The following is a 14,239-nucleotide window of genomic DNA, read 5'->3' on the forward strand; positions in this document are numbered from 1 at the left end:
GACACCTCGTCCGCCCCGGAGCACAGGCCCCTTCGCATACTCACCACCGCCGGTTCACACCCACCACCCCCAGCTCACCATGGATGATGACATCGCTGCGCTCGTGGTCGACAGTGGCTCCGGCATGTGCAAGGCCGCCTTCGCGGGTGACGACGCCCCCCGGGCTGTCTTCCCCTCCATCGTGGGGCTCCCTCAGCACCAGGGCGTGATGGTGGGCATGGGCCAGAAGGACTCCTACATGGGAGACGAAGCCCAGAGCAAGAGAGGCATCCTGACCCTCAAGTACCCCATCGAGCATGGCATTGTCACCAGCTGGGACGACATGGAGAAGATCTGGCACCACACCTTCTACAATGAGCTGCGTGTGGCCCCCAAAGAGCACCCTGTGCTGCTGACGGAGGCCCCCCTGAACCCCAAGGCTAACCGGGAGAAGATGACCCAGATCATGTTCGAGACCTTCAACACCCCTGCCATGTACGTCGCCATCCAGGCCGTGCTGTCACTGTATGCCTCTGGCCGAACCACTGGCATTGTGATGGATTCCGGCAATGGGGTCACCCACACTGTGCCCATCCTTGAGGGGTACGCCCTCCCCCATGCCATCCTGCGTCTGGACCTGGCTGGCCCGGGGCCTGACAGACTACCTCATGAAGATCCTCACCAAGCAAGGCTACAGCTTCACCACCACGGCTGAGCGGGAAATTGTGCGTGACATCAAGGAGAAACTCTGTTACGTTGGTCTGGACTTCGAGCAGGAGATGGCCATGGCGGCTTCCTCTTCCTCCTTGGAGTAGAGCTACGAGCTGCCCGATGGGCAGGTCATCACCATTGACAATGAGCGTTGCTGCCCCGAGGCACTCTTCCAGCCCTCCTTCCTTGGCATGGAGTCTTGTGGCATCCATGAAACTACCTTCAACTCCATCATGAAGTGTGATGTTGACATCCGCAAGGACCTCTACGCCAACACAGTGCTGTCTGGCTGTACCACCATGTACCCAGGCATCGCCGACAGGATGCAGAAGGAGATCACAGCACTGGCCCCCAGCACGATGAAGATCAAGATCATCGCTCCCCCTGAACGCAAATACTCCGTGTGGATCGGTGGCTCCATCCTGGCCTCCCTGTCCACCTTCCAGCAGATGTGGATCAGCAAGCAGGAGTACGACGAGTCTGGCCCCTCCATCGTCCACTGCAAATGCTTCTAGGCGGACTGTTTAGTTGCATTACACCCTTTCTTGGTAAAAAAACCTAACTTGCGCAGAAAAAAAAAAGGATGAGAATTGGCATGGCCAAAAAAAAAACAAAAACATATTGGCAGTGGGTAAGTCTGCTATTAGGGACCTCTCTAAAGTACTCAAGAGCAACGGTGTGTCTCTGGAGACTAAGGTGCGTCTGATACAGGCCATGGCCTTTGCAATCACTTGTTATGCATCAGAGAGTTGGACAACGACTAGGAAGGATAGACGGAGAATTGATGCCTTTGAGCTGTGGTGCTGGAGAAGAGTATTGAATGTACCATGGACTGCCAAGAAAACAAACAGATTCATCCTGGAGAGGATTAAACCAGGCTGCTCCTTGGAGGCAAGGATTCTGGGGCTTTGTCTGACATACTTTGGACATGTTGTAAGGAGGGACAGGTCCTTGGAGAGGGACATCATGCTTGGGAGGGTGGAGGGACAGTGCAGGAGGGGAAGATCCTCTATGAGGTGGATTGATTCCGTAACTGGGGTAATGGGGATGGGTGTGTCAGAGGCAGTGCAGTTGGCACAGGATAGAGCAGGGACGGCAAGTAACAACAGCAATAAAAATAGCAGGGAGGGGTTTGGTGTTTTTTGTTTGGTTGGTTTGTTTGGTGTTTGTTGTTGTTTAGTTTGGGGTTTTGTCAGTTCAAGAACATTGTTTTGTGCTTTCAGTACAACAGTAGCTTAAACTTTTCCCTTCCTTACCATTAGTCCTTGATCATAGGTTACTTCCTGGAATGGTTCAGGGTCAACTAATAATTTTTGGTATGGTGACCCTGCCCTGTGTATTCTTTCCATCTTCTTTTGTGGCTTCCTACATCATTCAATATTTTGCCCAAAGAATCCTTCAGTTTTGCAGCTTCAGACTGGTTGATAAATGTTGACTGGGGATTATTATCCTGTGATGACACACTTTTGATACCTTTTGGAGGGAGCAAGGGCCTTCAGAGATGGATAAGGGGGCCTGCCTTCTCCCTCTAGTTTCTCAATGTCTGAGCCTCTTGGAACATCAGTTGCTTCCTGTTAAAAATAATATTAACCACCTAAATTGATTTACAGATAGAGTTTGAAGCAAGGGCTTGTACCAAGGTTAAAGATGCTTTATCATTAGAGAAGTTTCTTATTGTATATGTGTGTGTGAGAGAGAGCGTGTGTGTGTGTGTGTGTGTGTGTGTTTCCAGTCTCAGCGAGGTATTAGTTAGCACAAAGTACAAACTACATTTCTTGTCACAAAGCCGTCCACAGTACCACTGAAATCAGGTTCTTCTGACACTGAGAAGGCAAAAGGGAAAGGACCACCCCTCATCTCAATTCTTAGAGGAGTTGCATCCTGCTTATGCCCACTTGGACATACCTGTGAAGATAGCCCTACTGAAGGGGTCAGATCTGAAAATATTTCTTTATTCTTGACAGATGGGAGCAGTTAGCCTGCAAGCCCCTTCCTGGAAGGATGGGGACAAAGTGGTTAGGCTTTCCCCTGAGCATGATCTTGTTTGTACCTTTTCCCGTTTTTATCAATGCAAACATATTAACTAGTCTAAGAAGTACAAACTTACAAAACAAAATATTATGTTCCTATTCCTTGATCCCACCTGGCCTCTGCCCACCTCTGCTGCTTTGTTCCCATCCTAATACTCCTATGTTCATTCAGCTTGACCCCCACCAGAGATCCTTTGTGCCAGCTTTCCCTCAGCTTAGAATGTTCCCTCTGCTCTCGCGTCATTGGAGCTGGCTTACTAGTTACTGTTCATATGTCATTTCAGTGCCAACACCTGAACTTTCAAGTCCCACCACCTGAACTTTCAAGTCCCCACTTCAATCCCTGTCATAGTTTGTTTTGTAGCACATGCTCCTGTCCAGGATGACTGCCTCATCTGTATTCTTGTTGCATGTCTTGTTTCAAAAGAGCATTTGCCTCTTGCAAATGCTGCCACTGCACATGGGTATCAGTATTTAAATGGAATGAAGCTTTCTCTACTAGGCAGGGGTTGTAACCTGTATAGGCCAGAAATTTAAAGTTATAATCTGGTCGGAAATGGCAGGTCCAGGGTTTGAGTGAACCTCTGTTAGATTTTGAGGTTAGTGTTTTCCAGATTGTTGTTAAGCATTGTCCGGTGGATTCCAGTTCATAGCAACCCTGTGTGCAACAGAACAAAGCCTCGCCTGATCCTGCGCTCTCCTCATAAGCATTGCTGTTCTTGGAGTCCATTTTCATAGCCACTTTGTCAGTCCACTGAGGGTGTTCACCTCCCCCCCCCCTTTTTGTTGTTGTTGTTTTGTTGATCTACTTTTTAAAGCATGGTGACCTTCTCCAGAGACTACACCCTCCTAATAACATGTTCAGAGTATGTGAGATGAAGTCTTTTTGTTCTAAGAAGCATTCTGGCTGTACTTAGTCCAAGACAGATTTGTTCAGTCTTCTGAAAATGCCTAGTATGTTCAGTTCTTTGCCAACACCAGAGGCATCAGTTCTCCTTCTGTCTTCGTTATTCACTGTTCAGTTTTTGCATGGTTATGAAGCAATTGAAAATACTGCCGCTTTGGTCAGACACACCTTACACCTCAAAGTAGCATCTTTACAACTGCATACTATGCTTCTGATGTGCCACTGGGAATTTTTAAGAATTGTCTATTTCTTAAGAAGAGATTTGTGTGCTTGGAAAAAGCCAGAGAAACCAATTGTAAACAGAGACCTCTGCTGGCCATCTAGAGCTCTGTATTCTGATAGTTTTCTGAGAGCGAGTGAGCTGTTTAGTGGAGGGTGGGGAACTGGCGTTCGCCAGGACTTTTCCCAGCCATGATTTTACCAACATTCTTATCTGAATGTGCAACCAAGTGAACAGAATCTGTTTTAAATTCTTACCTCTCTGGTGGCAGGCTCTTAGCCAAAGGCAGATCAAAAGATGGAATGTGTTCATTTGGCCTTTTTTTAAAACAAAAAAAAGAACCAAGGTACAAGGGTGCACTTCTTAAAGATGAGGGCGCTATGGATTAGATTATCCGTGGGGTTGAACTGGTCTGGCTTTTGTGTTTTTAAAGGGTTCAGCTCAAGTTTCTTTTTCTGGTTGAACAATTTTTTTCAACATTAATAACTAATGGAGAAGAGGAAGAGGCAAAGTAGAACCATATGGCAGGACAAACACAAACCTCACTTGTGGCCGGAAGCTTCTGATTTGTATCTCTTTTCATGTGATCAGCTTTTGGTTTAGATAGAAAAGTATTCCATTTGGACAACAGTCAAGAGTGTATATAACTTTTTAAGTTTTTCTTCTACCACCACTTGTTGCTTTGTGCTGTTGAGTCAAAACCGGCTCACAGCTGACCCTCCAAGTGTGTTTTCAGAGGCTATAAGTCACATGGGACGAGATTGCTTATGCATGTGCTGCATGGAGCAGCTAGTAGAGTTGAACTGTGTGTTTCTCTGTTTTGGCGACTCCTTACCACTTGGCCACCAGAGCCCCTCTTTTCTTTGACTTAACTGTGCTATATTTCCTATATCTTTTCTTAGATATTAGCTAATAGCTATATGATTTTAGATAAATAAATTCTGTCTGTCTTTAAAATGTTGTTGTGTACCATAGAGTTGGAACTGACCCATACCTGACCCTCTGGCAGGTTTTCAGCGGCAGTTACTCACACAGGAGGAAATTGCCCATCCTTCTTCCACAGGGCAGCTGGTGGCCTTGAACCAAGTGCCATTGGGACTGCAGCACAGCTTCTTGCCACCAGAGCTCCCTAAAATAGGGATAGTAATAATATTTGCATATCGAGTGATTTTTGAGGATTGAAGGAGATGATGCAAATAGAGTTTGTGGCATAGTGCCTAGTACATAGTACCAGGTGTTGACTATTACACCTTCCTTTATAGTATTTTTAATTCCCTCATATGCACGTGAAAGTTGGACAGTGATAGAGAATATCAGATAGTTGATGTCCTGAGTTGTAGTTTTGATGAAAAATATTGAATATACCATGAACTACCAAAAGAACAAGTGTGTTTTGAAAGTTTTCCTTAGATGTGAGGATGGTGAGATTTGAACTTTATATCTTTAAATTGTCTTCTCCTGCATGGTTTACAGCCACCTGTGCGTTATTTCCAACTCCATGGCAATGGATTTATATCTATTTCATTACTTGTTTATATATAATGAGAGAGAGCGATTGAGACTCATCTCAAGGAAATTACTCACTTGCTTATAGAGTCGAGTTCCAGGCCTGTAGGCCAAACTTCAAGGTAGAGATATCAGGGATGTACAGTCCTGGTCATCAGCAGGCAGGCAGGCTCTCAGACTGCTGGCTTCAGAGGCTGTCATACCCAAAGTGGTGGTTGAGAAACAGGGCTGCAGATGGCTCAATTTAGATACAGGCAACAACAGCAGGTTTAAGTTGGGAGAACACAAGCCACATAGCCATAATGTAACTCTGACAAAAACCTCTCTAACTTTTTGCCAGATATCACCAATATTATACTCTAGCCTTTTGCCACAGTCCAGACATAAATACCACACAGGACATACTCCTGAGGAGACCTCTCCTTAATCAGTTAAGGCAGAGCATATCTTTACATATCTGCTTGTAATCCTGCCTTACTAATATCATAGAGGTTAAAATTTACAACAGATTGAACAGTTACATTATACTGAAGATCATGGTCTTGTTGACATGTTGACACACAGTATTAACTGTGATAGGCATGTTCTCAAGAAAGGCCAGTCCCTTGAGAAGGTTTCATGCTTGGAAAAGTAGAGTGTGAGTAGAGAGGAAGACCCTTAATGAGATGGATTGACAAACAGTGACTGCAGCAATGGGTTACGCACAGCAGAAATTATGAAAATGTTGTTTGTAAACAGCAAAAAAACAACTCATTGACATTCAGTAAATTGCACAGAAGATTGTCCATTTTTCTTGTGGCCTTTGGGTTCTTCTGCCTTTGGGTTCGCATTTTAACTCTCACGTAGGCCACCAAAGCACCCCCTGTTGTGCATAAAGGTACTCACTATAAGTCAGAGCTGACTTGACAGCACTTAACAAGAACATTTTTATGATTACTATTATCATCATCATCAAGGTATCTTCAGAACAACTGTTAATTTCTTCCTGGCCTTTTCTACCTTCTAGATTGTTTCCTCTTTCTGCGTTAGTGTACCTCCTACCCATTCCACAGGCTTTCTTGTGATACCCTAGGCACTGCTAGGTCAACTGATGAGATCACTGGTGAAGGACAGAGCTGTTTCTGCTCACTGGGGTGTGGCCATGGACATTTGTGACAGTGAAGAAATTTATAAGTGTCCTGAACCCATCATTCTGGCCCTTGGAATGTTGTTTATTATTGCAAGTCCCCTAAATAGCCTGGACTGACTTGACACCTATGGTGTTATCTGAACATTCCTCGTGGAGGAAGTAAGCTGTTAAGATTGGCAGTTTGGACAGAAACTACCATCTCTTGTTCTTGCCAGCAGTCCTCCTTGGCTTCTGAGGCAACAGAACATATGCATTTTTCAAGTGAACTTTTGGCTTTGTTTGGACCTGCCCTTTAGTTTATGTGCAGACTTACGGTCCATGAGATTTAGTTTCATTTCTTTCACTATTCTAAACACTTGACATGAGTGGATATGAAGAAAAACTGCCTTACAGTGGCCCTGTGGTACTACCACATGAAATATTGACGACTTGGTAATGAAGTTCTCACTTTTCATGCAGAAGACCTGGATTCACTTCTCAGCCAGTACGCCTCACTTACCTAGCCTAGCCACTGCCTGTCTGGTCTGGCTTGCATGTTACTGGGATGTGATATGAATACCCACTGCCTGGAATGAATTCACACACACACAGAATACCCACTCTTGTGTATGTGACACTGTGCAGAGTCTAGGGGCCAGTCTCTGCCAGCGTGTAGGGATATGAGTTAAGTAGTGAAGAAAGGGTAATGATAACTAATGGACTTATTTGACATCATCAGAGTTACTGCAGAAATGCCAGACAGTTGATTATCTTGCTAAAGAAGTGGGAATTTTGTCAGGATCATGAAGGATGAGTAATATTTGAGGAAAATTGCTATAAGGCTTCCAGATTTAGCAAATAAACCACATATCTCATGTAAAGTTTAGCAGATCAGTTCAGCTCATGCCGTCAAGTAACCAAGTCATAGCTGACTCCTCCACTGGATTTCTGAAGCTGTAAATTGAGCAGGAGGTTGCCCATGCTGTGGAGCCGCTACTGGATTCAAATTGTCTGACAGGCATGGCCTTTGGGTTAGCAGCACAACTCCATGTGGACTATGCCAGCAGAGCTACTATTTATTGTTTACCTGAAATTCAAGTTTAACTGGCCTTCCTATCTTTCATCCCAAACTCAGGTGGGGGAGAGCATGCATATGGCTGGAATAGTGTACACAGAATTCAGTGAGCACAAAGGTGACTGTTTGAGAGGCTTTTGACAGAAAGGTAGAGGGATAGGGTGGTTAGATGGTAGAGGCACCTGCAGAATCTGTGTGCACACCATGTAATCCACACTTCTCATTCCCATGCTCTCTAAAGCATTCCTACAGAGCAGATTCTCTTTTCTTGAAAGAAACAGGATAGAAGGAAAAATGTAAGATTGTACCTGGTCTGGTAAAGAATCGGTCAGCTTTATCACATCCTAGATGCTCTTCACAGTAAGACAAATCTTCTGTCACATGTGAATTCTCTCTCTCTGGCGACTGCCAGAGTTTACTGTTCTACATGTAATATGTGTTTTTCTAAGGTTAGTTAGTATCTGGCTATGAATTTTCAGAAGTCTCTGCACAGATTCGCAGGGTCAGGGCATAGGAGCTCTGACCTTAATATCACCTTTAGTCAACCTTGCTTTGAAGTGTAAGCATGTTTTCTCAGTAGGGGGCCAGGTGCCTACTGTAGCCCAGAACCCTCCCCTCCTTCATAATAGCTTGGCAGAAAGAGGTTGAGCATCTCTCCATAGGCCCCACAGACAGCACCTTAAAGGGCTTCACCCCTAAATTGGCCCTCTGGTTGTCTGTGGGAGGTAACTAATCCACATGCAATGAACAGTTTTGTGACAAGAAGAGAAAGTCAGGCTACCCAAGCAGCAGGAATGGATATTGATGACAGTTGGTGCAGCAAATCAATATCCTGCACTTTTGTCTTAGTCTGTTTTGTCTCTGCTTTGAAGAATATGAATTACAAAGTGGGATCAGCAAAGTTCTTCCGGTCTTTTACACTGACCTTGGATATAGCATCATCAGCTTGTTGGCCAAGTGGGGGAACTAAAGCAGCTGGAGGGACTTTGAAGATCGTTTTCTAAACTATTGGCTGACCTCTCCCTCGTTTTTATTTCACAGGATAGAAACATTTATAAAAGAAGAGGAGTAAATCATAAGCTTGCCAGTCTTTAAGACAAACAAACAAAAACAAAATAAAACTGTTGTTTATGGCTGGGATGAATGCATTTAACCATGTAAAGAACTTACCATAATTTTTATTATATTCTTACTTTGCCTGAAATGTTTTCACCAAAACATTAAAACTCTGAGTAAAGATGAGTGATAGCCAGACTCCAAAATAGCTCACTTACTGTGGCAGATGAACAGAGTTAGGGCCCAAGGGGCCAAGGGCTGAGGGACCAGATCTAGACTATTTCTAGGTCTCTGAGTTTTCAGTCTTTCCTCGACAGTCATATTTTAGTAAAAATGACTACAGAATTAAAACTTCTGTTCTCTTTGTTTAGTGTTTTTCTACCACACCATGGTCCATGTTTGAGAATATTTGGTTGAAACTGTGAGTGAAATTACCATTCATATCCTCTCTAAAATTCATTGCCATTGGGTCAGAACAACTCGTAACTGACTGTCCCATTGGGTTTCTGAGATTTGCATGGGAGGAGACTGCCTGCTTTTCTCTCTTGGAGTCAGTGGTAGATTTGAACTGCCAGAAAGCCTTGGCCTTTGGGTTAGTAGAACAACTTCCTTTATTCCATCAGATAACATGCTCTTCCCAAAAAGTGTTTTGTTGCACATTAGTTTATAAGTTTCTTTTAAAAAAAAAATTGATTTGTTTGTGAGAGACTCTTTGCTGTCTTGGCTGCTGCTTCTCTCCCCATCTCTTTCCTCCCTCTGTCCCTTCCTTCCTCCCTCTGTCCCTTCCTTCCTCTCTCTGTCTCTTCCTTCCTCCTAAATATCTTAAGCAAGGACATTGTGTGCCATATACTGCCTTAGGCACACAAGCAATAGCAGTTTTTAAAGTTCTTGCCCTGGTAATAGTTATATTCTGTTCTGGGAGACTGATTGTAAATAAACAGGGAACAGTATGATAGGAAAAAATACTTTTAAACCATGACTTAACCTCTTCGATATCAGTGAAGTCAGGCGTATTTTATACCATATCCCATGTGAACTTCCTTATGTTGGGTGGGTTGATAGGAAAGGAGAAACAGTAGCTCTGGGCAGAGCTGGGATTGAGAAGAACTGGATTCTCAAGAGTTGGTTTTTTTACCCTCTCAGTACAGTGAGTATGATGGGGCTGATGTTGTCGTTCTAAGATGAACAGACAGCAGATGGTATTGAGGATCTCGACGAAGAGAACAGGCATAAAAATATGAATTACTAACATGAGTGCATTTCTGTGTGCAGCGCTCTGTACCAAACACTTCATATGCATTACCTCTGGCTCTGGATTGGTTTCTTAGCCTCACTTCACAAGTGAAAAGAGCCCTGGTGGTGTAGGATGTTAACATGTTCAAATTTGCTAGTTTCCTGGAGGGAGAATGAGATGAGCAGTCTCTTCCATGAAGATTTACAGACTCAGAAATCCCCATGAGTCAGGGAGAAAATTTGGACCCAAGAGGTAAACTGAGGCAGCAGCTTACTGGTATTAATGGTAGTATTTAGGAAAGGGCTGTGGTAAGACAGATATATGAGTGCTCAGTTTATTTCACTTGGCCTACAAACTCACAGCGGGACACTTCCAGATCCTGGTCTCTTAGGCAGAGCTGTTGAAATCTGCTGTGCCTTGGTTAGGACTTTGTTTGAGGTGAAGGGCTCCATACTCATCACTTAGCATGGAAACAGAAGGTTGTCATGCATTGTCCTTCCCTTTAACTGTACATCAAGTGAGAGCTAGAGTTGAAGTGGAAGGAGAATGGACTGGATTTTAGGGTTATGTAGACTTGAGTTTGATGTCTATCTTCATTGCTTCTTATGTGGAACTAAGGTAACTTAAATGCCTGTGAGCCTCAAATCTCTAATCTGTAACAAGGTGAATAAGTATGAACAATCAGCCAGTTGTAGAGAGCCCAATTTGGTATGTGACATTCACTCAGAAACATTAGAGTTATTAGATCATCACCATGATCAAAACTGACGTTGAAAATGCAAAAAGGCACCCCACACACACACTTTGAGAAAGAGCTCTGGCATCCTAGTAGGTCGGAAGTTGCACTGCTAACCCAGGGTGTTCAAATTCACCCTCTGCTCCAAGGGAGAAAGATGAGCAAACTCCTGTGTAATTTACAGCCTCTGAAAACTTGATACAGTGTCAACAACAAGAACAGTCTCCTTCCTTAGATGGTGTACATAGGCTGACAGCACAGGGAACAGGAATTCTAAAGCTAGGTTGTATACAGGAGACAATGTTGTGTATCCCCAGGGGCCTAACGTCTGATGCTGTTTCCTGTGTAAGATACAAACTGTTGCACTGAAGCCAAAAAGTATGTGAAGGGGTGCTGTGTTTTGTTTGTGCCTGATGATGCTTTACAAGTATGCATTTTAGAACACTTGAGCAGAGGTGCTGGGGGGCTCACCAAAGCTGGGTGGTCTTCAGTAGCAGTGTTCTGTCCCTGTCTGATGATGGAAGGGGTCTTCTGAAGGAGTACACAGGGATTACTGGGTCTGGCTGCCTCTCACTGAATGTTCTTCTGGTTGTCTTTGCCACACAGTGTAACTTTTCCATTTGGAAGGGTTATTTGGTGCACTTGGCAGCCACTTGCTTGGTGAATGGTATAGTGGGGCCTCTATAAATCCAAGTCCCATGAAACGAATAAGTCAGCATATTGGAAATATAACATGGAAGTGACTCCGGCTTCAAGGAATCTGTTACTAAAAGTACTGCCATCCTTTTTTGGAATATTTTGATGGAAACTGATGTTTGAGTTGGGAAGAGGAAACCAAAAGATTGGTTACTAGCAGGTTGTAATGTCAGAATCGATAGTATTTATCCTAGGATTCACCCCTTTCTGCCCGAGACCACACGGCCATCAACTGGACAGCAGCAGGATCCTGGCACCATGAAAAGCTAGAGTGAAGACACCTTTGCAGCAGATAGGGTTGACTGCACAAGCCAGCCTGGTCAGGCCTGGCCAGGTGCCTGGAAAGTTTTGAAAACTCCACCCAGCATGAGAGCCTATGGGAGTTCTCCGGCACGGGCGGGCTATTCTTCTCAGAGTTCTTTGGATTCCTGTGCATTTGAATTGTTTACCTTCTACTCAGGACTTCAGCTTATACTTTGCCCACTGAGACCAAGACCAAGCATAGATGTACTTAAGTTTCCTAGACCACCCTGGCGACCAGATAATTAAAGCTGCACACAGTCTTGGAAAGAAGGCTGTGTTGGAAATCACGCTTCACTGTAATTCAAGAACAAGTTTCTTTATAGAGGGACCCAGTTGGTGTCAGGCACATGTGGAAAAGAAAAGAACAGGCCCATAATCTTGGCAGGGTACCAAGGGCCAGATGTTAAATATACTGACCATAATGTGGTTTCAGTTATTGTTAGCCCACCTGAACTAGATATGTTATCTTAACCCCTGTTTCTGTCTTTTTCTTTTTCTCTGCCAGGTCCCCAGCCTATGTGAAGATCTTCTCTCTTCTGTTGACCAGCCACTGAAAATTGCCAGAGACAAAGTGGTGGGAAAGGATTATCTTTTGTGCGACTACAACAGAGATGGGGACTCCTATAGGTGAGCTCATGTGCCAAGAATGCAAGTTGCATATCAGACCACATCCAGGGTCGGAAACTTCCTGCTGCATTAGTGCAAGGACCTCTAATAGGTCAGACAGGCCATCCATCCTTTCTGTTTGTCGGCCCTTCCTTTTTTCACTCACCTGTCCAACCAACAACAGATATTTATGGAGTGCCTCAAATAAGCACTACAGATAAAACAGTGAATAGAAGGCCCCTGTCCTGGTAGATATTGCAGTCATAATTGTTGTAAAAAGTGTAGTTGTATGAATTCCCACGTTGAGTGAGGTACCCAAGGTACCAGGAGCATCTGATAAAGATCATAGTCGTCAAGGTAGTGAGGGCCTCTGAGATTAAGGAATATTTTAACACAGCTCTGTCAACAACAAATAGACAACTTCCCTTTTTTCTTTTGTCTTTGGGGCCACCACCACTTCTCTGTTCTCCTTCCCTTGAGAGTTCTCATGGGTTTCATGAAGAGTCTCTGGAACCATCCTCTGAACTAATGGAGGCTCCTGGGGCATTGTGGGAGGGAGAGCATTCTTTCTCATTACCTTAGCCACCCACGCAGGTCACCAGAGGTGTACATCAAGGAATTGTGGCTGCCCATTAGCTTCTGCCTGTGTTTTTTTTGTTTATTTCTTTTAAAAAGTAGTTTATTGACTCTTCTGGGACATTGTCATGACCAACATATAGTACTCAACATATATTTGAGCATATGAAAACAGTAAAAGCTTTGGACTCCAGCTGGAATTTAAATATTGTCTCCACCTCTAGTCTGCTTGGCTCCACAGTCAACACTCTTGGCACCAGTAGCCAGGAAATAAAAACATGTATTGCGATGGGAAAGTCTGCAGGGTGCTGAAGAACAATGATGTCACTCTGGAGACTAAGGTGCGCCTGATACAGGCCATGGTCTTTGCAATCACTTGTTATGCATCAGAGAGTTGGACAATGACTAGGAAGGATATAAGGAGAATTGATGCCTTTGAGCTGTGGTGCTGGAGAAGAGTATTGACTGTACCATGGACTGCCAAGAAAACAAACAGATTCATCCTGGAGAGTGTTAAACCAGGCTACTCCTTGGAGGCAAGGATTCTGGGGTTTTGTCTGACATACTTTGGACATGTAAGGAGGGGCCAGTCCTTGGAGAGGGACATCATGCTTGGGAGGGTGGAGGGACAGCGCAAGAGGGGAAGGCCCTCTATGAAGTGGATTGATTCAGTGACTGGGGTAATCGGGATGGGTGTGTCAGAGGCAGTGCGATTGGCACAGGATAGAGCAGGGTTTAGGGCTGTTGTACATAGGGTCACTATGAGTTGCAAGCGCCTCTACGCTATGACACCTGAACGTATTCTTCACCTTTCAGAGCTTCTCCCTTTTCTTCTTTAAAAACCTAGTATCATCACTGTGAATGAATTAAGGGCTATGAAGAGTGATAGCTGTAATGACTGGTCAAAATGCTCAATATTGTGTCCACTACTTCGTGGATTATGCTAGTTCCTTTGTTTCTAGTACATTCTTGGCACTTGTTTCTCCTGTGTAGTGTCTTTTACTTCTCCTGCTTTCCTGGCCTGAGTAGAGAATGTATGTTTTATAGAAGTTAAGAAGGATGAGGGGTATACTCTGGACTGCAACCCACGTTCTCTTGCTGCTGTGTATCTTTTGTTATGTCTACTACCTAAAGTAGCCTTTATGTCTGAATGCAAAGGTATGTTCTTGAAGGAAGAGAAGTCTGTTTAAATGGGAGGAAAGTATAGGAACATCTATAGAACATTCTTTCTGTCCTTTCCTCATCAGCATTTCTTATACACCTGTTATGTCCAGGGCCTTGGAAAAAAAGTCGGGGGTGGAGGGGAACCTAGAGGAAAAGGAGGAGGGCATGGACTAGAAAGAGCAGATATGAGGCCTTCAGCTGTGTGCTCACATGGTTGTATTTGGGTTAAGGCTTGAGATTCAAGAGAAAGGATGTCCCAGCAGGTTGACCTCCAGGTGAGATGGTGCTCGAATACCTACAACATTGTTCCTGATGGCTCAAGTAGGCACCTC

At 44.3% G+C, this 14,239-nt stretch overlaps 1 protein-coding gene and 1 pseudogene across 1 annotated transcript in view; both read left to right on the plus strand.

Moving 5' to 3' along the window:
- CAPZB (capping protein (actin filament) muscle Z-line, beta) overlaps positions 1-14,239 on the plus strand; it is a 201,109-nt gene that overhangs the window by 125,767 nt on the left and 61,103 nt on the right. The window contains exon 3 of the mRNA XM_006883585.1: positions 12,067-12,188. Coding sequence (XP_006883647.1) covers positions 12,067-12,188 — 122 coding nt within the window. The remainder of the gene's footprint in view (positions 1-12,066; positions 12,189-14,239) is intronic.
- On the plus strand, positions 80-1,205 carry LOC102856943 (annotated as a pseudogene).

This window comes from Elephantulus edwardii, unplaced genomic scaffold (genome assembly GCF_000299155.1).
Source record: "Elephantulus edwardii isolate Elephantulus edwardi_28Jun2011 unplaced genomic scaffold, EleEdw1.0 scaffold00028, whole genome shotgun sequence".
In the NCBI taxonomy this organism is placed as follows: Eukaryota; Metazoa; Chordata; class Mammalia; order Macroscelidea; family Macroscelididae; genus Elephantulus; species Elephantulus edwardii.